This window comes from Musca vetustissima, unplaced genomic scaffold, assembly GCF_032173495.1.
Source record: "Musca vetustissima isolate MV318-11 ecotype Yass unplaced genomic scaffold, APGP_CSIRO_Mvet_v1 utg34875, whole genome shotgun sequence".
NCBI classification, from domain to species: Eukaryota; Metazoa; Arthropoda; class Insecta; order Diptera; family Muscidae; genus Musca; species Musca vetustissima.
Genome location: NW_026886214.1, coordinates 25,172 through 49,208, shown reverse-complemented (window position 1 = coordinate 49,208; position 24,037 = coordinate 25,172). Strand labels below are relative to the sequence as shown.

At 33.5% G+C, this 24,037-nt stretch overlaps 1 protein-coding gene across 1 annotated transcript in view; it reads right to left on the bottom strand.

Moving 5' to 3' along the window:
• The window catches only part of LOC133333716 (programmed cell death protein 4), a 28,276-nt gene extending 4,773 nt beyond the window's left edge, over positions 1–23,503 (bottom strand). Inside the window, exons 1-3 of the mRNA XM_061542003.1 lie at positions 22,647–23,503; positions 21,789–22,216; positions 20,581–20,720 (exon numbers count right to left, since the gene is read on the bottom strand). Coding sequence (XP_061397987.1) covers positions 20,581–20,720; positions 21,789–22,216; positions 22,647–23,478 — 1,400 coding nt within the window. The 5' untranslated portion in view covers positions 23,479–23,503. The remainder of the gene's footprint in view (positions 1–20,580; positions 20,721–21,788; positions 22,217–22,646) is intronic.
• Between the last annotated feature and the right edge of the window lie 534 nt (positions 23,504–24,037).

Here is a 24,037-nt window from a genome sequence, read left to right as displayed (position 1 = left end):
AACATAATAGATCGAAAATTGCGAGCGGTAACAGCCACATTTGAACGAATTAAGAAGGAGTCTGCCAAGGTGGGACTGGCAGTAAATGGCGAAAATACCAAGCTTATGGTATCAACGCGCAGGACGTCCAATAGACTCGGACCAACTGTGGAACTTAAAAACCATAGCTTCAAGGTAGAAAACGATTTTATATAACTCGGTACCGCCATAAACAAAACTAATAACATCAGTTTTGAAATCCGGAGGAGAATAGTGTTGGTCAACAGATGCTACTATGGTCTGAGTAAGCAACTCAAAAGCAAGGCCACCTCTCGCCAGACCAAATTCACACTCTACAAGACGCTAATATTAACCGTGCTGTTGTAGGGATATGAAGCATGGGTACTTGCGCTAGCAGATGATGCAGCTCTCAGAGTGTTTGAGAGAAAAATTCTCCGGGCGATCTATGGGCCGATCTGCGTCGATGGTGAATATCGCCGTTGAATGGACCATGAGCTATACCATCTATTCTCGGACATCGGCATTTTTAGACTATCGAGATGCAGCGACTACATTGGCTAGGTCATCTTGCGGGAATGGATGAAGATGCGTATAATAAAAGCGAAGCAGCTGATGGTTCACGCAGAAGGGGAAGGCCACGAATCCGATGGAAAGATCAAGTAGAAGACAACATCTCGGATAATGGTATTTCAAATTGGATGAGATGCGCACAGACCGACGCGAGTTGAAATCTTTTTTAAGCTCGGGTTATGGAACGAAAGTTCTGCACAAGCCAACTAAGTAAGTAGGTATATAAGGTAGGTATATAATTTTAAAAATAATATTCGTTGAAGGCCCATATGAGGCATGGATTTTAGGAAGAATATTTTTTCGGGGACCATATAAGGCGTGGATTTATTAAAGAATATTTTTCAATGCCCATACAAGGGTCATATCAGCCGAGGATTTTTTCAAGTATATTTTTTTAAGGCTGATATGAGCAGAGGATTTTTTCAAGTATATTTTTTCAAGGCTCATATGAGCAGAGGATTTTTTCAAGGCTCATATGAGCAGAGGATTTTTTCAAGGCTCATATGAGCAGAGAATTTTTTCAAGTATATTTTTTCAAGGCTCATATGAGCAGAGGATTTTTTCAAGGCTCATATGAGCAGAGAATTTTTTCAAGTATATTTTTTTAAGGCTCATATGAGCCGAGTATTTTTTCAAGGCCCATATGAGCCGAGAATTTTTTCAAGTATAGTAAAACTCAGGTTATAGAGTTTTATTTTCAGGTTTATTTTCTTGTCCATAATATTAGGCAGACAACTGACAACCGCTGCCTGAGATTTTACTGCCCCAAAATCGTGTGGAAAAATGTTAAGATGTTGGTAAGATTATTGTTTGTCGTACGAAAATACCTACAGTTGCGCTGTTGTATTTTTTTGTTGATTTTGATTTGTTGTAGCGGCTGCAACTAAAAAAGTTCATTCACCCAATGACCTTTTTTTGGTTGCTGCTGCTACTTTTTGCATTGCGAGCGAGCGAACAAGGTATGACGACGGTGATGCAGAATTATGCGAGGTAAAGCTGCTGTACACGAATGACAACAAAATTAAGAAAAAAAAAACGATATCAGCGTAAAAGCTCATAACGTAATGTAACGTAAGAAAAAATAAATGTATAAACGTTGTATACCTTTCGTTGGTCGGCTGTGTATACACAAGATGTTTTTTTCAGGTTTTTCGTTCATTTCTTATGGTAAACCCCCGCCCGCCGTCATCTCTAGATACTAAGTTATGATCTGATTGTTGGGAGTACAAATTGAAACTTTATCAGAATTTTAGAAGAATTATCAACCACTAATAGGTTCTTTAAAAATAATATTTAGTTTCCTTAAATATTTCCACTCTGGGAACACGCCAAAGGTCTTGGTGTAATTGGCGCTCTTCACTAAGAAACGTAAGACTGCAAATTTCCGCTTGCATTTTTTTGGGAGGTCCTTATCCCTTTCTGAAGAAGCAAAATACCTTTGTACAATTCTTGACCGCAAATTACATATGGATGCCTTGTATGGTGGCAGGGGGTCAACAAAAAGATACTGCTGACAAAAAGAAATGCAGTACAGTGATCGGCTTAGGTCCTGACTACCGGAGCTCTAAGAAGCACACCGCAGGCAGCATTGAATCTGATATTTGATCTCCAACCAATGAACACTCTGATTAAATTCCAAGCTGATAGATTAAATTCCAAGCTGCTCGGAGAAACAGATGCCTGGAAGTCGCTGGACTATGGTCACGCTAGGTTATGATATCTTGAGGAGCTTAACAATCTTTGTAGCGTTTTCAAGCAGAAATCCTTGCAATCACGAAAGCGGCCGAGATAGACAAAACACTTACTGCCGATAATACGGGACCGGTGACTATATATGTGGATAGTCCGGCAGCCCTCAAGGCTTTAAATTCGTGTACTATAAACTCAAAGGCAGTTCTTGATTGCAAGTCCGCTCTGCATGATATACGACGGATAGTTAATTTATGTTGGGTTCCAGGACATATCAACATAGAAGGAAACGAGATAGCCGACGAACTTGCTGGAGGGTGTTCACATTCGTCCAATCTTCCGATTGAGAGATCTGTGCAACCACCCATTAGCTATTTTATTGGCAAATCGCTTTGTTCTACTGCGAGGATTTTCTCCTCTCTTCCATATGTTTTTAGCTTTTCTTTTCAGGTATCACGGATGATCACAATGGACAATTGTCTCTGAGTGAACGGTTGTTAGTAATAACCGTACATTCCTAATCTAACCTTCCTTAAACTTTACTATAAACTGAATAAAAGTTCCTATAGAAATTCTTGATCAAAGGCCGTTGGAAAGTGTTTATACCAAAAGTAGTGGACAGATATAAATCTATATTCACACTTGATATTGGCTTGGAAAAATATGATATGCCAACGTTGGACAAAATCGGATATCTTTTCCCCTTCATATCAAATTAAAAATAACTTCCCACTTTGTGTGGAAGGTACCAGAGTTCGGTTTATATATTTAATATCATATACCTTTTTCACAATGTCCTTCACAAGCTGTTCACGTCTTATGTACGCCCCATAAAATATGCTACAATTTGTATAAATGTGTAATGAATAAAATATACCTTGGTTTTATGCAACCGATATATGCATGTATAGTATATTTTTAATTATGAAAGTAAAATATATTTTTTTATTATCAACAAATCTTTAGCCGTATAACCTCGTTTAACGATAACTCACAATTTCACCTTCTTTTTATTTTGTTTACTATTCATTTTTCTTTGATGTTTAACATTTTAATATAGTAGACGCCTAAAAGTATGCAACGCACTTCTTGCTAGACGGTCGCCTTTGTAAAAAAAAAGAAATTGAAATAAATATGCATGCATATTTATTAAAAATTAAGAAAAAAAATAAACATTAAATATGTTTTTACTGGGCCATGGGAAAATACAAGTTTTTAAAAGGACAGAAATAAGACAAAACAAAACATGTTGTCTCTGTGTCGTCGTCGTTTTCTTTGAAAGTGAATTTGAAGGACTCACAGAAATAAAATATTGGCTGGGTGGCTGGGACAAAGTCATCACCACTGGTGTCCTCTAAAATAATTACAACATGTTTTTGTTTGTTTTCCATGTAGATTTTTCTGTTTGTCAAACAAATTGTTTGGCCTAAGGATTACAACGACGATTAGTTGTTTCTTTAAACTAGAACGCACCGCACCAACAACCTTGACTGGGAGGGAGGAATTGTTAAAAAAATATTTAGTTTAAACATGGCCTGCTATATTTTCAATTTCATTTCATTTGTTTTTGTAACAATAATTATTAAAAAGTATTCATATTTACTTTTTCTTTCATTTTTTGAATATTTGCCAAAAAATATTGCTTTGAATAGATTTGAATGGGGTAATCTATATAAAGCTACAGTAGCGATCACAAAAAATGCAACGACGAGTAAAATTATGTTTAAGTGTGGTACTTTTAATTTGAAAATTTATAATTGAAATAATAAATCGCAACAGAGAAGTGATACATTAGTTACCGTTATTTTGAAACATATAAAACTTAAAGGAAAATTCGAATTGGGATCTGCCTCATACATTTGTTTTGTTTTAAGTATGCTCGTTATCTTGTCTATTTGTTTGAATTGCTTTCTTGGAGATCTGGGCGACAACGATTTCACTTTCCTTAAACTTAATTTTATTGTGTGACAAAGAAAAAACCTGAATATGTTTTTGTTTTTCTGTTCTGTGTTCAATTAAAATATTTTGCAATAACCTTAAAATCATGTTTTTTGTTTCAATTGGTTTTTTTATTTTTAATTTGTAATAAAAATAAATTACACCGCAAACACACCTTCTTGGCATTGTGAAAAAAGTTGAAATAATAAAAACATGTTTCGGATAATGTATGTCAGCTATTTATAGCCGATTTATCCTTGCTGCAGCCAGTAGGCAGCGTTCAGTAGCTGCTTGAATATAAATAATCAAGTAAATTGTTGAATATTTAAGATATAAATATAAATATTTTAATAAAGCAGCAGGTGTAAATATCGTATTATTATATTATGATATACAGTATATCAAAAATGAGTTTACACATGGATATTTATTAAACCTGTTCAAATGTAGAAGTTCAAAAGAACACTAATTATGTAGAGGTCTACGAAAAACGCACACACATATTATTTTTCGATTTATATAAGGTGTATATTTTCAGATGAGGTTGCCCTCTAAGAATTTAATGTAGGTTTGGGAAAATATTACGATTTGCAAAGTTTGGTTCAAATCAGATAATCCATTATCTTGATATTGGATTACCAAATTTTCAAATTTTGGACCAATAATATTACCCAGTCATGTTTAAAATATGAATTTCAGCAGAGTTTAGTCGAAACGGATAGTCAGTTTGTCTTATATTATAAAATAAAATTTCAGCAAAGTTTTTATTATTATGTGTGGGAGGTAGCAGAAGAAGTGGACAAATGAGTTCCATCTTCCAATTGGAATTAAGCTGGAAAATAATATTACTATGGGCATATTTGGCATCAAATCAACGAAGACCGGTAAGTCCCATCTCTCAGTAATATACAGATATGATTAAAATTTTAGGTTGTACAAAGTTTAATTTGAATCGGATGATCTGTTCGCCTGATATAATTAAATGCGTTTTCAGCACAATTTTGATAACTTTGTGAGGGAGGTACCAGAAGGAGTGGACCCATTTTCCCCACATCATTTGAGTTTGACTGAACTGTTACGTTACTCTGTATATACCCTCCCTTTGTGATTTATAGAACGAACCAGCCAGAGAGACGGACATTTTTAAAACGGATTCAGTTGTGTGAAACAGATTTAGTCCAAAATCAATATTTCGGAAGGATGAGGGTATACTTAACTTACGAAACTGTGAAAATATCAGCTTTGTATACCCATCACCACCCTGTGGTGCAGGGTATTATGTCTTTTTGCATATGTCTGTAACAGAATATGCATTGAATCACATTCTGAGTCGATTTATACATATCCGTCCGTCTGTTGATGTTAAATTGTAAACAATGTACAGGTCGCGTTTATAATCCGACTTGGATGAAATTTGTACAGCTCATTTATTTGGCCCAAGGACGAACCCTATTGAAATTGGAGGAAATCGGTTCAGGTTTAGATATAGCTCCCATATATAATTTCGTCTGATTTAAGGTAAATGGTGCACCAAAGTCCCTAAATATCGTTCGATTTGCGCGAAATTTGGCATAACGTACTGAATTAAGTCTATAATTATGGGTTCTATGTTTCGTGAAAATTGGTTCAGATTTAGATATAGCTCCCATATATATTTTCGTCCAATTTAAGGTATATGGTGCGCAAAGTCCCTAAATATCGTTCGATTTGCACGAAATTTGGTATAGCGTACTGATTTGAGTGTATAATTATGCACTCTAAGTTTCGTGAAAATCGGTTCAGATTTATATATAGTTCCCATATATATTTTCATCCGATTTAATATAAATGGTGTATCAAAGTCCCTATATATACTTCAATTTGCACGAAATTTGGCATTGCGTACTGAATTAAGTCTAGAATGATGTGTGTTAAGTTTCGTAGAAATTGGTTCCGTTTTCGATAGAGCTCCCATATAATATATTTTCGTCCGATTTAAGGTAAATGGTGCTCCAAAGTTCTTATATATCTTTCGTTCAATTTCATGTCAATTGTCTTTCGAAAAAGCGACTTCTATTAGGAGACTATGTAGAATATACCCACAGTGGTGAATGGTATCATATCATAATCGGCCCAGCTCAACTTTACTACATTCCTTACTGGTTTAATCTGACTTCCTATATATTGGTTTGTTAAAATAAAATTCCAATTTTAGTTCTGCACATCTCATTAAAAATAATTGCATATTTAAATACATTTCCAAACTTCCATATTTTTTTCTCACCACTTCAATCAAAATCTTTCTTCTCCATTTTTCTCTTCTGTGGAATTCTACATCAAAAATAATTTTCATATCAAAAGTCGTTTTTTTTTTAGAATTTGAAATTAAAACTAATTATAAAAAAATATAAGCAAAGAAAAGAATATAAAAAAACGAACTCTATATAAAAATAAATACAAACAACATTCATATTTTTTTTATTTACATGCACAGCACCATTTGTAGTTCAGTGCAGTCGTCTATGCACGTCACGTCAATGTGTTGTTGTCATATGAAAACAGAGCGACAGCAACAACAAAAACAACTACCAACTATTTTATTTTATTTAATTTTTTTAAGAGCAAAGTGCAATAGCCTCCTCCTTCAAAGCTCAAGGCAAGACATATTGCGGTTGGTTATGGTTGTGATGCATCGTGTCGTGTGTTGGGGCCCATGGTGATGACGATGATAGTTCCATGAGGAGGTGGTGGGTTGGTTGGCGGCAGCAAAAGGGGGCTTAGTGTGTTTGGATTTCATTGTACTGCAGCTACGACAGCTGCTGCCGGCTAACTTGTTTAGAGAAAAACAAACTATTTGCATACACACATATATACAATATAAACAAATACCACTTGTGTGTGTGTGTGTGGTGGGGTCCAACAAGAAAATTGGGCACGGGGAGTTTGGTCGTCTCGTTCGTCCAAAGAGATGAAAAGGGGGAGGGTCGCGTTTGGTCTCTTTTGTGTCCACAAGAGAGAATAAAAAAGCTATAATGAAAAGCTTTTTCTAGTTACAAGCTGCATAGAGAAAAAAGGGGGAGTGTTTGGTGCAGTTATTTATTATCATTGGAATCATCGAGAGGCCAGCAATGCAGCCAAGCCACCACAACCACCACCACCATGGAGGTAGGTAGCTAGGTTGCAAAGCGGTAAAAACTAAAAGCTTTATATGTTGGCTTTTCATATAATTTTCAAAACGATCTTGAACCACATGCAGGTTGTTGCACTTCTATAAAGTACACACAACAACATTATATATATATATGTATATATACATATTTATTTATACAACCTAAGGTAGTGTTTTTTCTCTCTTGTTGTTGTTGTTGCTTTGAAAAAGTCGTGGTGAAGTGGTGTTGAGTCTAGAAAAGCCGTTGCAATTTGGAAAACAACTGAAATAGTTGCCCCCAGAAAAAAGTAAAAAATTATTGAAAAAAAAAACAAAAAAAAAAAGAGCTTTTCATTTGTATGACGTGGAAAAAAGATTTTTTTGTTATACAAATGGACTTACATATTTAATGTTATATATTCGAAGGGTAAAAAATCCGATTATATTGGTATTGGATTAACAAATATACAAATGTTTTGACAGAAAATTTACCAGAGAAGGAGTGGACCAATGGTTCTCATATTCAAGCTTGATCTATATATTACCATGTTCCAAAAATGCATGAAAAAATACAAGTTTTCAACATTTCTACCATTTCTTGGGGAGCTACTGGAAGGCTGCTTTGAATCGGATGCTCTGAATCGCATGCTTTTATAAAATGCATTTTCGGCACCATTTTGATTTAAGTTTGGCAGAAATATTACGATTTGCAAAGTTTGGATCAGGAATTCCATATTGGGTTTATAAATATTGTAAATGTTGACCCTTTGAAATAGTGAACCAATGGGTCCCATCTTCGTACATGATCTAGGCTAGGTAAAGATAATAGGTTTTGCAGAGTTTGGTTCAAATCGGATAGTACGTTCGCATGATATTGCAAAAATAACTTTCATGAAAAAATTGACAATTTTATTGAAGGATGCGCTAAAAATAGTGCACCGATATTCCCCATCTTAGAAAGTGTATATACCCTCGATATCCATAAGCCTGAGGATATAAAAACACCTAACTATGGACTCTAAAATATCCACAACAAATTATGATTATAATCATAAAAATATATTTGACAAATCCGTGATAATAGCCCCTAAAATATTCTACCAAAACCCCGATTAGATTCTCAAACCATGGCCAAATGTACTCTTTAAATCCCCAATTAATTTTTCGTAAAAAAATCGAAAAGGACTATTTTAGACTAAAAATATTCCATACTTTAGTCCTGGAATTTGTTTTAAAACTATTCGTAAAGATCTTTGGAAATAGTCTATTGCCTGGGGTAATGACATTTCGGATAAAAATGGTAACAATAGGGGCTTGTCTTTTAACCTCTGAATACATTGAAATGGAAGTGGGGCTTTATCGGCCCACGTTTAGGCATAGCTCCCATATAAGGGTATCCCCCAATTTTCTGTATTTTGAGATTCTTGAGCGCGTTTTTCAACCGAATTATAAATATCGGTCCATTTTTCTGGTAGCCCCCATTTAACGGTAACCCCAATTTTCAGTATTTTGGGGGTTGTGATCGTATTTGTCGACCGAATTGGCTGTAATTTAGTACTTTGTGCTCTAATTGGGTAGCAAACCTCTCCATTAAAAATACAGGTCATTTTTTTCTGGTAGCCCCCATATAAGGGTACCCCAACTTTAGGTATTTTGATGTTCTTGAGCGCGTTTCCTATCCAAAAATTATTGATATTCACCTCATATAATGATAACCCCATATATTCGCTAATTCCTAGCTATGTAATCAATATTGGTTCCCCTTTAGGCATAGCCTCATATAACTTTGCAGTAGTTTGAAGATTTTATACACATGTTTCACTCTACCATGCGTAATCAATATAGGTCCCTGTTTTGGGGGGTTTCAGATTTTATGAAAAATACGATTAAAATCGTTGAAACTCGGTTTGTAGAAATGTCGGTATATGTCCACTTTTTGGCATGTTCACTATATTTTCATTTCAAGTAACTTTCAGTACACCTACGGTGGAGGGTATCCAAAGTTCGGCCCTGACCGCTTTTTTTCACTTGTTTACATATGGGTCCGTGCTTTAACAAATCCCCCATAAAAAGATTCCGCCTTTTTCAGTACTTCAATAATACAAAAAATTAATTTCCTAGAATGATAGTTTTTTTTTTCTAATTGATAACTAAAACCAATGTTGTGCCTGGTTGTGTATGATTGATGGCGTAGTGTATACGCGTCATAAACTTTACGGCGTATGATTGTTGTCGTACTGTATACGACACCTCTGAATAATTAAAAATGTTGTTTTAAAGAATTCCAAAACATATCTCAGTCAGATAAAATTAAGGGGTGCTTTTTGAAAAAATTCAAGTTTATATAATAATAAAAATTGGTGTGATATTAGAAAGGACTTATATGTTTTATTATAATTTTTAAACAAATCAGTTGATTCATTATCCACCAAGAGACATTTTTTGTGCATAAATTTATTTTATTTTCAATTTTATCACTGCTCAAAAAAATACATGTTTACAAGTACGATATATGTGTTTAAGTACAATAACAAAATATCGCCTTCAATTTGTTTGTAAGTTAATAAAATATTCAAAACACGTTAATGTCAATAATAATAAACAAAAAATAAATGCAAGCAGAAAGTTTTTTTATATTGCTTTTGTCGCATTTGATTTCCATTATTTTTCTTATTTCTCTCCTCCACCCAATTCAAGTTTTTTACTTTTTAAAAGTGCATTCAATTTATTTATAAAATGTGGTAATTAATGCAAAAGAAAAAAAAAATAACTGCAAATTCTCTACCCACACGATTCTTTAGAATGTTGTTTGTTTTTCTGGTTCCACAATGACGCCTTTTACGAATTTTAACGATTTTTAATCGGCATTTTCCTTAAAATCTGAAAACCCTAAAACGTGGATCGATATTAATTACGCTTGGTAGAGTGAAACATGTGTATAAAATCCTCAAACTATTGCAAAGTTATTTGAGGCTATGCCTAAAGGGGAACCAATATTGATTACATAGCTAGGAATGACCGAAATAAAAACCCAAAATAATATACCCTCCATACTAAAGTGGAGGGTATAAAAATAGATTACCGTGAATTTTTAGACTGCTTTTAAAATAAATGTTAAATTTTCAAGAATGCTGTACCTGGTTGTGTATGATTGCTGGCGTAGTGTATACGGACCATCAACCTTTGGGCGTATGATTGTTGTCGTTCTGTATACGACACCGATGAGTTATTAAAAATGTTGTTTCAAAGAATTTTGACCACATATTTCAGTCAAGTAAAGTGCTTGTTAAAATATTCCAAAAATCCACACTTATATGTGTAAGTAAAAAATAAAATAATAAAAAAAATGAGTTTATAAAGAGTTAGATTTTTGGAAATCTAGAATTTTAAGGGTATATAATTTTGGGGTGATAAAATCCCATACAATTTTTAAATTTGAATATTTTTTATAGCCTACACAACTATGTTGTCAGGGTATTATAGCTTTGTGCAGCCCCAAGAGTTTGTAACAGGCCACAGTTATGGACCACTATTCACGAAATTTTGCATATAGGATGGGTTCTGCCCAATGAAGACCCCTATTGTTTTTGGTAAAGATAGGTTAATATTTGGGGGATGAAATGGACCAAATACTTAATTTTTGTCGTTGTTTCTGGTCGCTCCAGAAGCCGTATTAATGACCCAAACATCGCCAATTTTTACATGGAGAAGGGGAATGCACCAAAGAATAGACATGCTGTTTTGATAAAGATCGGTCAATATTTACGGGTCAAATGAACCCTGGCGGAAATAAAGCGCTGATCGCTTTGAAATGTTCCGTAAGATTTAAGTTATGGTCAAAGACAACGCCTATAATTTTCGGTGATGATCAGATAATAATTTTGGGATAAAGAACTTACCGATAACTTTTTTTTTCGAGTCGATCTATAGGCCACAATTATAAGCCGACCATCACAACACATCCCACGATGAAGGGAATATGTACAAGTAATTAGAAGGTCTGTACTGAACATTAGTAATATTCAGAAAATATGTCAGTGTAAGGAAGATGTGCTGTTGACTCTAATCGGGCAAGAGGGTGCAACTATCACAAATAATGCGCAGTTAGTATACCGTGGTAGTTGTGTAGGTCGGCCCCCCCGACTTTAGTGCTCCGTACACTGGTTTAATATATGTTTTTTGTTTTAAATGTCACATTTCAATTATTCCTCCAATCACACAGCCACTCAAAAATATCAAAATTTTAATCTAATTACGTGTTAATTACACGATTTTTGTTTGTTTCGTGTCATTAAAGTCCAGATATCTAGCAAAAAACAGCTACCAACAACTGAAACCTCATTAGAATAGAATGGCGACGAAAACGAAACGAAAAAAAGGCAAAACAAGTACCGGTAAAAAAAATATTTACCGGCTCTTACGTAACAGTAATTATTTGGAGCAATAGAAAATAAAGCAGCTGTGAGATCTACAATATGATGTGAAATGCGTCATGACATTATCTATTATTATTATATTGTCTACACTTTGTTCAAAATCTCCTCCTCCTCCTCTACCGGCCTGATCTGCGACTTACTAAGGCTACCTACCTACATGGTTTGACAGAGTATGGCTTATTTTTTCTAAATGAGAATCAATGTATATACATAGTTATATAAAAATGTATTTTTATACATGTTTTTTGAAATGTTTGTCATTTCTGTCCAAAACTCGTGCCAACGATTTATTGTTGCTTATTTTTCAAAAATCATTAGCAAAATTGTTTTGATTTTTTTTGAGGTAATATTTTGTTGTCTTAATATTTGAAACTTTGTATTGTTATGGTTATTTGATTTTTTTCTTCCTTCGTGATTTCGAAAATACAATTTTTTTCAATTTGTCAATTTTATATTTATTTTTTTTCAACATTTTGTCTTGCATTGTTTGTTTTCTTTTCACGCCCAATATGCCGGTTGGTTGGCTGGGTTAGCTAAGCTCATTTGTCTGGCCAGCAGCAGTCTGTCGACTTGTTCGCTTATTACGCCGCAATTCATAGAAAATTGCAACCGGCCGGCATAAAAATTTTATATACAGTGAGTGTAATAAGTATTTTGCCTCAATAAAAATTTGAAAAATTCCAATATATACGCCTAAAGCCTAAAGATGTAAAATGAATTATGTGTGATGGAATATGTTTGTGGACATATTTAGATCGTATTTCTGCAAGAATCATTGCGATAGACCTATTGGTCTCGAAGATATCGGCCGAAATCTATAACAACCCAAAAATGTTTATCACAAAAAAGTATTTTGCTTTTTAATATTATTTTAGAAAAAAATATTACATAAAACACGTTTGGTCCTTTTATAGTTGCAATTGCGGTTAACCACATACTATAAGCGATTTGTCGACGATTCCAATACATCACGGCATTTTTTCGTGGGTATTTTCTCACATTTACATTCAATACATTATCCATCAGTATTTCATTTAATATTTGGTATTTTCTCGTCCTAATCTTAAGATAAGAGTATTAAACATAGTCATTGCGGCTTCAAAACATCCCAAATATGTTTAGAATAATAAAAAAGAGGGTTTGCAAAATATAACGCGAGGACAGAACCTTAAAAACTATTAAAACCAAAATCCGACAAACAAATTATTGAAAAAAAAAATCGCGAAACCCAATTTTTCTGACTTTGAAATTTGTATGGTCCAGTAATATTGATCTAGGAACCAATATATGCAATGGAAATACCAATAAGGAGGTCAGATTCAAAGATATGAACAGTTCTAAAGCAATAGTAATAAAAAACAATACATGAAGTTGGGAGAAAACATAATTATTCGTCAAATCCTATTGTCTTTTGAAAAACTGTGGTTGCTGGTGGCGAATACGCATTCTATATTTTATCTCCGATTAACACCATCAGTTGCGAATAAAATGCAGCAGGGAATAAACGGTTCGATCTATTTATTTTCGAAATAAGATGTATTTCTATTGCCAGAAAACCGTCCATATTTTTGAATCTGACCTCCTTATTGCTATTTTCATAGTATATTTTGGTTCCTAGATCAGTAATAATGAACCATAAAGTTTTCGAAGTTTGAAAAATGGGGTTTCGCGATATTTTTTTAAATAATTTGTTTGTCGGATTTTGGTTTTAATAGTTTTTAAGGTCCTGTCCTCGCGATATATTTTGTAAAACCTCCTTTTTATTATTCTTAACATATTTGTGATGTTTTGAAGCCGCGACGACTATATTTAATACTCTGATTTTGAGATTAGGACAAGAAATTACGAAATATTAAATGAAATATTGCTGGAGAATGTATTGAACGTAAATGTGAGAAAATACTCGCGAAAAAATGCCGTGGTTTATTGGAATCGTTGCCAAATCACTTATAGTATGTCGTAACCCGCAATGGTAACTATAAAAAGACCAAACGTGTTCTATGTTACAATTTTTTCTAAAATAATAATAAAAAGCAAAATACTTTTTTGTGATAAACATTTTTGGATTGTTATATATTTCGGCCGATATCTTCGAGATCAATAGGTCTTACGCTGTGATTCTTGCATAAATACGATCTAAATATGCCCACAAACATACTCCATCATACATAATTCATTTTACATCTTTAGTTTGCTGGCTTTAGGCGTATATATTGGAATTTTTTCAAATTTTTATTGAGGCAAAATACTTATTACACTCACTGTACATATTTTATTATTTGTTTATTTTTATATTTATTTACAAAATAAAAACACGATAAGAAAATGAAATGTTTCTTTCGTATTGTGGTCGTGTACGTAGTATACAATGTATTTTTTACAACAACAACAATAATTTTTATTGCATTACATATACTATATACATACCCTATTTGTGTGCTGTAATCGCAATATATTTAGATGCAATGAAAATTAACCCATTGGGGTAAACATGTTTTATTTATAAAAAAAATATTATTAAGATCCAATCTAAAGACTATAAGTCGATATATTTTTTTATGAATAGAGTAACTTCTGGTATTGTGGACCATGCGTCAAATGTGGACCACCCCCCATATCTAAGAAAATGCTTGAAATATGCCAATGCCGCCTTGATAAATGTTTTCCTAATTAGTGAAAACAAACATAAAACTTGGTTTTTAATAAATAATTGCAATGTTGAAAATTTAGTAGGTGAAAATGTAGCTCTGATCTTAAAAGTGTGACTTGAAAATTTTTTAGCACAATAGTCGAACGATTTTGTAAAATAGTCGAACATTTTGTTTTTCTCGAATATAAAGAGGTTATGTGGTTTTCTTGTTTTCTTTAACAAAAATACACGTTTATCTGTAATTACTTTCGGTTATTTTTAAATTTTTATTCATGTTTGAAGCCGATAATTATTTTTAAATAAAAATATTCAATGTCGGGTAATGTGGACCACTATAAAAAAGTGGGACATTTTCATGAGGACGAGTTCGAAACAAGGGCGCATTTAATATGCGAGGAGGTATTCTATCCTCTGAAAACTCGATATCCGAAATTATAGGTGCCTCGGTTGGATAATGAAGCAAGGACCTTCAAAATACCGCAAATGGGGTGGTGCCCTTAAATGGGGGCTATTCCAAAACATAAACCCATTTATTTTTGCATTTATTGTTACCCAGGAGTGCAATAAATTGAAATTTATCACAACCAATCCACAACCTACCTTTAACTTACTGATCCTCATTACCCACACATACTGGTCCACATTACCCGCCAAGTTATTTTTATTCGCAGTTTAGAGCTTTTTGAAATATAATGCAATAACATTTTTATGGACAAATATATATAATTTTTGACCTGGAATATAATTAGCCAACAAATCTACCATGCTGTGAAAACAATTTGTTTTTATTTTTTACCGTTGTTACGCCCACAATATCAAAAAAAGAAAATGGTGGTCCACATTACCCGAAGTTACTCTACTTCCAGAAAAAACTTCGAAGCCTATAAACGTTGATTTTTTAGAAATATCTTCGGAATACCTTCAAGGACTATAAATATGAAATTTTATACCCTACACAACTATGTTGTCAGGGTATTATAGCTTTGTGCAGCCCCAAGAGTTTGTAAAACCGCGAAATATTGGTCCTATCTCGACTAGCTGAATCGATCTAGACATGTGTTTCTATCCGTCTGTCTGTCCATTATAATTTGTAAACACGATACAGGCCACAGTTATGGACCAATATCCATGAAATTTTGCATGTAGGATGGGTTTTTGGTAAAGATAGGTTAATATTAAGGGGATGAAATGGACCAAATACTTAATTTTTGTCGGGTTTTCTGGTTGCTCCAGTGGCCGCAATTATGGCCCAAACATCGTGAATTTTCACATGGAGAAGAGGATCGGGTCAAAGAATAAGCATGCCAGTTTTGATAAAGATCGGTCAATATTTAGCGGGCCAAATGGACCCGGACTTTTGTGTGAAAAAGTACAAATTTTGTATTCTATAGCGTGTATATTTACCCCTGAAGGACAAAGACCCGAAAAGTTGATAGCATATCCATGAGGAGTGGTTGACTTTTAAATTGATACAAATTATATTGTCGTATGTACTCGGATGTGAGAGTTACACTTGACATTTATAGGTGCTTACGAATTCAGATATTATTTAGTAACAAATATAGCGCTGATCGCTTTGAAAATTTCAATGAGGATACAGGCATGGTCAAGGACAACGCCTATAATTTTCGATGATGATAAGATAATAATATTGGGATGAAATGGAGCGAAAACTTATTTTTTGTGTTTTTTCGAGTCGATCTATAGGCCACAATTAAAAGCCGAAACATTATTTTACAACCCCCACGGTGAAGGGATCTATCAAAATTAAACAATTCTAAATCGATAAAATATTATAACGACAAAATAAGCAATATTTTAATTCTATAACAGTTTTTAACAACAATTGTTAAAAATGTTGTTAATAAACAACACCAAAAAATTCGAAGTTAACTTATCGACAAATATTCTTCAATATTGAACATGCCTTGTTTTCAAAATGTTCCAAATTAAAAGCTTTTTTAAAGTTTATCGACAATTTGTCTACATTTTTACAGAATAACATGTTCTTTACTGCAAACGATTTTATGTGTAGGCAACAATTTTAATAATAACATTATTTTACAAACTTTTTTCAGAATATTTCTCATAGATTGTTAAGATATATAAGTTTTGAGTGTGCCCCCTCTTTACAGCCAATATTATTTAGAAGAGCTATAATATAACGCTTCCGCCCAATATTTGTTATTTTGAAGGTTTAAGCCCCGTACCTAAATTCAGGGCGTTGCGTACTAAAATACGCAAGAACCTTTACAGGGTTTGTTGAACGTCCGTATTACCAAAATACGCAAGGGCCTTATTTACTTGAGTGCCAATTGAAAAAGGCGAAAATGGATAAAAACATTTTCTGTAATTTTATTTTCAAAAAATAAAAAAATTCAAAATACGCATTGGTTTGTCTTAAAAATATTTATTTTAACATTTCAAAATAAATTCAATAACATATTTGTTATGATATTGAAATCTAATAACAATCTGTTATAAAACCAAAAAATGCGACGCATTTCTTCAAGTTTTTAAACGTAAACAAATAATTAGAATTAAGTGACCTCAATTAATAAAAGTTGTTTGTTTTTTTAAGTTCTTATTTTGTTAAATAATTTGTGTATAGTTTTATATCATGTTTATAAATTATCAACATACAAACCCCTTCCGTATTCCCCCAAACAGAAAAAAAAACTGTGTTTTGTTTACCTCATCATAACCTATCTCAAAATTATGCTAATCATAGAAAGAAAAAACAACAACTAAAACATAAACAATAACAAACATTTTATAGAAAAAATAAAGAAGTATGTATACACAAATCATATATAAGGCACCTGACGTATTTTTATATTGTTTTTGCCAAAGTAATCTATGGGAAACCACGAATAAGAAGAAAAAAATAAAATAAACAACCACAACACATTATTGCCAGCTGATAATCAACCGGCTAATTTATTTTTTATATTATTTGTTTTCATTTCTTCATTTGCTCCAAAAACAAAACAAAAAACAAAAATAAATAAATGGCAAAACCAAATAACCAGACCAAAGAATGTACCAAAATAAAAAAACAAGGCAGTATGACAAATCGAAATTGCGTCGTAGCATTAACGTTTCGAAAATAAAACCAGTGAGCGGAGTAGTATAGTCGGTCGGGGCCGACCATATGATGCCCGATTAGAGGCCAAAAACACCTCTTCCTTACACTGACATTTTTTTCCGAATATTACTAATATCCAGCACAGCCCTTCTAATTAATTGTCCTGATTCCCTTCACCGTGGGTTGTGTTGTGATGTTCGGCGTTAAATTTTGAACTATATATTGACTCGAAAAAAACACAAAAAAAATAAGTTTTTGATCCACTTCATACCAGTACATACATCGGAGTACACACGACAATACAATTGGTATCAATTTCAAGGTCAACCATTCTTCTTCGATGTTCTATTAACTTATCGGGTATTTGTCCTTTGGGAGTAAATATAGGGAAGAGGGGGGCACCTTAGAACACTTTTTTCTTTCAAGCCTCATAAAATTTTTTATTCTATAATTTTTGGTTTCTTATAAATAGGTGCATATGTAACCTTTACAATGAATATGTATATGACATAGCTTGATATAAATATTTGATTGCTGTTTTAAGGGAGGAAGTCACACAGTTCAAAACTGCACCTTTGAACAAGGCTCGACATTTTTGAACGACTTGGTTTTTTACAGTGTTTATGTTAAAATATAAATGTATTTTATTCAAACATAATTAAAAAATATATACACAAAATTTTTGAAAATTAAAAAAAATCAGATCAAAATTTATTAAAACATAAAATGACATAAAAACAAAAATTAATATGGTGAAAAATACAGTTAATTTCGTAGTCTTATTATCCCATTTGAAATTTTTAAGAACTCGAAGCCAAAAGTTAAAAGCTGCGCTTTTTACTCGAATTTAATGGGCACACAAAAAGTTATATATATCCGTGGCATTTGACGGATATGTATAACTTTTTTTGTAATAAATATATATGAAAGAAATTACATTCGTTATGTTTGAAATGATTATTGGAATGCAAAAAATTTGTTTAACGAAAGAAAACTTTCACAGAATTCTTCCTGCGCCTTTACCACCAAAAGAATAAAAGTTTACAATTACACTGCGAAAACATGGTCACCCATGTACAATTTGTCGACAACTGAAAATGCTTTCAAAAGTGGTTTACGCAGATAAAGAACAAGATTGCCATATACAAAAATGTGGTAGCGGGTCGGAAAAAAATTTAATCCAAGATTTTATGAGCGCTGTTCAAAGGTGCCCCCGTTTAAAAGGTGCCGCCCTATACGCCATAGAATACAAATATTGTAATTTTTCACACAAAAGTCAGAGTCCATTTGACACGTCAAATATTTACCAATCTTTGTCAAGACATGCTTTTTCTTTGACCCGATTCCTTCTTGTCATGTCTCCTTTTTTGTGCACGCGATACAAGATGATGAGATGATTTCAATCATTTGATAATGGAGGAATTTATTAAATGCCAAATTGTACTAATCTGCTGGTGCATGCTCTTGATAGGCATCTGGTCACTGGTCTTGAATAGTTCGGCCGATACACCATCGGCACCTGCTGCTTTATTATTCGTCAGCCGATAATTTGCTTTTCTGACCTCATATTAACTAGGTGCTAAATAAACTATACCGTCATCTCATGGGTATCTTCTTCACCGCCATAATTTTGCAAATTAATGCTCCTTCCAAATCCTCAATAACCTATAAAATATCCTTAGATTCTGCTATTAATTGATCATCACATTCTCAAATACTCAATTATAATGAAAGTTTCTTTACATACATTGTAATTTTTAGGAATATTCATTATCTCCCCCTCGCCTCATGGTTGTATATATAATATGAAATAAGGCTGGTTGTGCCTAGCCCACTTCTTATCTCATTTTTTTTTTTTTATTTTAATTGCATGCAAGTGTGTTTGATGATGATAATGTATGGTGGTGTATTTTCACTATCACTTGTGTGTGCCAATAGCCTTAATAGAACTTTTGCAAACGGTTTTTTACGTCCCCGTTGTTTGCAGTTTACTGATAACACAATTACTACATCTGTTTTTTTTAATTGGCATTACAAATATTGTTACTCTTATCTATATCAACAAGGGGTCTTTAAAAAAGTTATCTTTATTATCAAGCGAAGAATTAAATCAAAAGTAATGATGAGACAAGAAAGCAACTGTTGATGTATTAACAATGTAAAAAAAAAAATGTTTACTTGTATATAAACCTGACTATTAATACCTTAAATAAATTATGTTTATTTTAGCCATAAATATGACCCATATTTATATATCCCATTTCATTATGGGGTAAATTAAAAAAACACCTTTCCTTCTGAACAATAATAAATCGATATTTATTATTTTTGTATTTACAAAAAAGTATTATTATCTCCATCTGTCAAACGCGAATATATGGACATGTGTATGGACTAAATATACATTGTACTACCACAAAATGTTTGATCATATTTCAGTGTTTGTACGTTGTTATTTATTATCCCGATGTGAAAACGAGTTATTTATAAGCATTGAGTTAAATTGATAATTCCATATTTGATATCAAGCCATTAACGGCTGTTGGGTTAAGAGGCAATTAGTTTTGGTCATTTATCAGTTACACTGAAATGTAATTTTTATAATTTTTTTGGAAATGACCCTTCGTGGGGAGGCACGCAGCAGAAGGATTGGGCTCATCTTCGATTTTAATTTAAGTTTAAGTAATAATGTGAGTTATTTATAATCTTTTTTTTACAAGGCAAAATTCAAATAAAAAAGTTTAGTAATAATATTACGACGAGCAGAGTTTGGATTAAATCAGACACTCCTCAAAGTTTTGGACGTTTTTTTTTTTTTTTTTTTTTTTTTTAAATTATGTTTCGAGAAAATGTTTCTATTATTCTATGCACCCTTGTGATTCGCTTAACAATCTGGGCAGACCGATTTTATTTTGTTTGTTCATTGCTACATTGAAGGGGATCTCACTCGCCAATTTTAATTTGAAGGGACAACATTTAACTATATTTGTTTTTGGAAAATTGTTTGCCATCTTTTTATATATTTACAAAAAAAAAAAAAAAAAAAAAAAAAAATATATAAATAAAGGTTTTTCCAACTTACCTAGAGGGCATATTATTTAATATCTTATCAGTTATAAAACCAGCACGATTGCAACGTTCCACAAAACGATCTAATATTATATAAGCAAGTGGCACATCCAAGACAATGTCAGCCATATCATCAAAAACTCGTAGGAAACCCTGTAAAAAGGAAGAAAAAAAGTGATTGATTTAAAGGAATTAAACAAATATATTAAAAAAAAATCCACGGATCTAACAGTTGTTAAAAAGCCACTAAAAAAAATCCAAGCAATTTTTTTCAAATATTTTTTTCTTTAAAAATCCAGGCTTCTAATAGTCTTAAAAAATGCTCCTTAAAAAATCCAAGCCTCTAATAGTCGTTGAAAAAATATTCTTTAAAAATCCATCCTTCTAATAGTCGTTAAAAAATATTCTTAGCCAGTAAGGAAAGTAGTAAAGTCGGACGGGGCCGACTATATATATATTCTACAGATGAATCCTAAAAGACGTCGCTTTTTAAAAGTACCAGTAAAATGAAATTGGATCCATAAATGTCATGTCATTCTGCAACCGATACTAAATTTTTCATTTGGTCAGATATAGAAGATATATCTAAATCTGAACAGATTTTCAGGAAACTTAACACACATCATTCTAGGCCTAATTCATTACGATGTGCCAAACTTTGTGCAAATCGAAAGATATATAGGGAATTTGGTGCACGATTTACATTAAATCGGACGAAAATATATATGGGAGCTATATCTAAATCGGAACCGATTTTCAGGAAACTTAACACACATCATTCTAGACCTAATTCATTACGCTGTGCCAAATTTCGTGCAAATCGAGAGATATATAGGGAATTTGGTGCACCATTTACATAAAATCGAACGAAAATATATATGGGAGCTATATCTAAATCTGAACCGATTTTTCCCAATTTCAATAGGGTTCGTCCTTGGGCCAAATAAGTGATCTATGCCAAATTTCATCCAAATTGGATCATAAATTCGAAAAAAAATTGTTTAAAAAATCTACGCCTCTAAAAGTCGTTTAAAAACTATTCTTTAAAAATCCACGCCTTCTAATAGTCATTTAAAAATATATTCGTTAAAAATCGTCAACTTTTAAAGGCGTGGATTTTTAAAGAATATTTTTTACGACTATAGAGGCTTGGATTTAAAAAAAAATATTTTTTTAATATTATTCTGACAACAAATTTAGTACTACAAGACCACCACTCACCTGTTCCATGCCAGCTGGAAGTACCAAACAAGCTTTATCCAATGATGCCAACAATTCACACATTGCCTCCTCGGTGGTCTGTGACAATGATTCCAATGTCATGACGACAGCTTCATAGACAAGCTCATGATGGAAATGTGGAACCTCGAGGGCGCGTAGACAATGATGCGCCTCTTGTATGTCACGCGACGATAAATACTCCTTCAGCAGCAATGTCATTTGTTTTGTTATGGTCTTGACGGGTCGCAATGGACCACCCATACCCCATACGTTATCCAAATGGGCCCAACCCTGTTTCATGTGCAGTAGAGTATCGGCACGACGGATTGCCGTCATGGCATGATCATTGAGTTCACCATGCTCAGATGGTTTAGTAACAAATTTCGGAGGCAGACAATCATCGGCAACGGCACGAGCTAAGAAGTTGCCTGGAAAGAATAAAACGAATGCAAAATAGGAAAGCGAATTTATTAAAAAAAGTAATGGAGAGTTGGTTTTTACAATTGATTTGTATTTGTGTAGGGTAGGGTTATAAATAATATGTGCGAATACAAAATGATTATGATTGACCTTCTTTAGACATAACCTCAAATTAGGAAATTCACTGTTTACCGGCCCGATTCTTTTTATTGAATACAAATTTGTTCGATAGAAAGTCAGCCGAAATCTTCTAATTAAATAGAGGTTTATTGGATAAAAATTAGTTTGATAGAAAAGTCACCCGAAATTTGGAAAAAATGCTGATATTTTGTGCGTTTTGAATTAAATATCAAGGGTTAAGTTTTTAGCTTGTAAATAAATTATTTATAGCCCTCCTTTCCCACATATATTTTTTTATAACATTTTTATCAAACTTACCTAATAAATTTGGTGCATCTGGTGTATCCAATGTTAAATCCGGCAAATTTGCCAATAATATTTCGAAACCTTTTTCAATATCTTTGGCCGTTATAACACGACCATATAAATCGGATATCAATACCGATGTCATTTCACGTTGCGAATCCTTGTGATCCAACGCAATCTCCACAATCACACTCGTAACATATGGACGCAAATTACCCGTTAATATTTCATCGAAATTAACAGCCACCTCATGGGTATCACCATGTTCGTAGTATTCCAAAACAATGGGCTCAGCCAATTTGAAAAACTCTTCGGGAGTTAGCTCCGGAATGACTTCAGTTAATACAACATTTTGATCGTTCGATTCACTATCGTAGTTGGGATCGTTTTCATCTTCGTACAGTTCTTCGAGTGCCTCGGAACCGGGTAGGCCCCATACACCCTTGCCGCCGGCACCACCCTTTTTGGGCAGGCCACGACCATAGCCCGAACGGGAACGACGACTATTCTTCCAGCGTCGCTGAGGTACAACATAATCTTTGGCACTGCCATTTATAACAATGGGTATACCACCAATGGCACCGCCATTGTTGCTTTCACCGCGACTATTTTGTCGCTGAATGAGGCGTTTAGCCTTGCGCTTGATGCGTTGATCATGCGAATCGGCCGAGACATTGTGAGGTTTTTTAATGATACCATTTTGGCCTTTGGGAGAATGACCGCCGCCAGCAGTGCCGCCATTAATTTCGACTGCCTTAATGTCACCGTTTAGCTCACGTTCTACGGAGCTTTCACGTGACTCAGCACTGGCATAGCCATTTTGACGTGCTGTTTCAACTTCCATGTTGACGATGCGGCGGTTTTGTTTTAGTTTTGTGGCTGTAGGGGGTTGGTGGTGGTGTGTTTTTGATAATAGGTGGGTGGTAGCTTGTTTTTAGCCGTAGGATCGAAGTCTGTGCCGGTTTGAGAGAGCTTGTACTTGTGTAGACAGGTGCGCCGCTTGTGCTTCAGGGCTTAACTTGGAGTCAATGAAATATTTCACTGGCTGCTGCAGCTGATGGCAATGTCTGGAATGATTCAGGAGTTTGTGTTGTTGCTAAATTTGTAGTCCAGCTGGAAAGAAAAAGAAGAAAATGGAGTCATTTATTATTTTTTAAGAATGTAATGTCAAGAGAAGTAAATTTAAAAAAAAAAAAAATCAAAAAAATACGGATTTAAGGTCTGCCATAAGGCGTGGATTTTTTAAAAATATGTCTTCAAAGACTATTGAAGGCGTGGATTTTTTCAACGACTATTGAAGGCGTGGATTTTTTCAACGACTATTGAGGGCGTGGATTTTTTCAAAGACTATTAAAGGCGTGGATTTTTTTCAACGGCTATTGAAGGCGTGGATTTTTTCAACG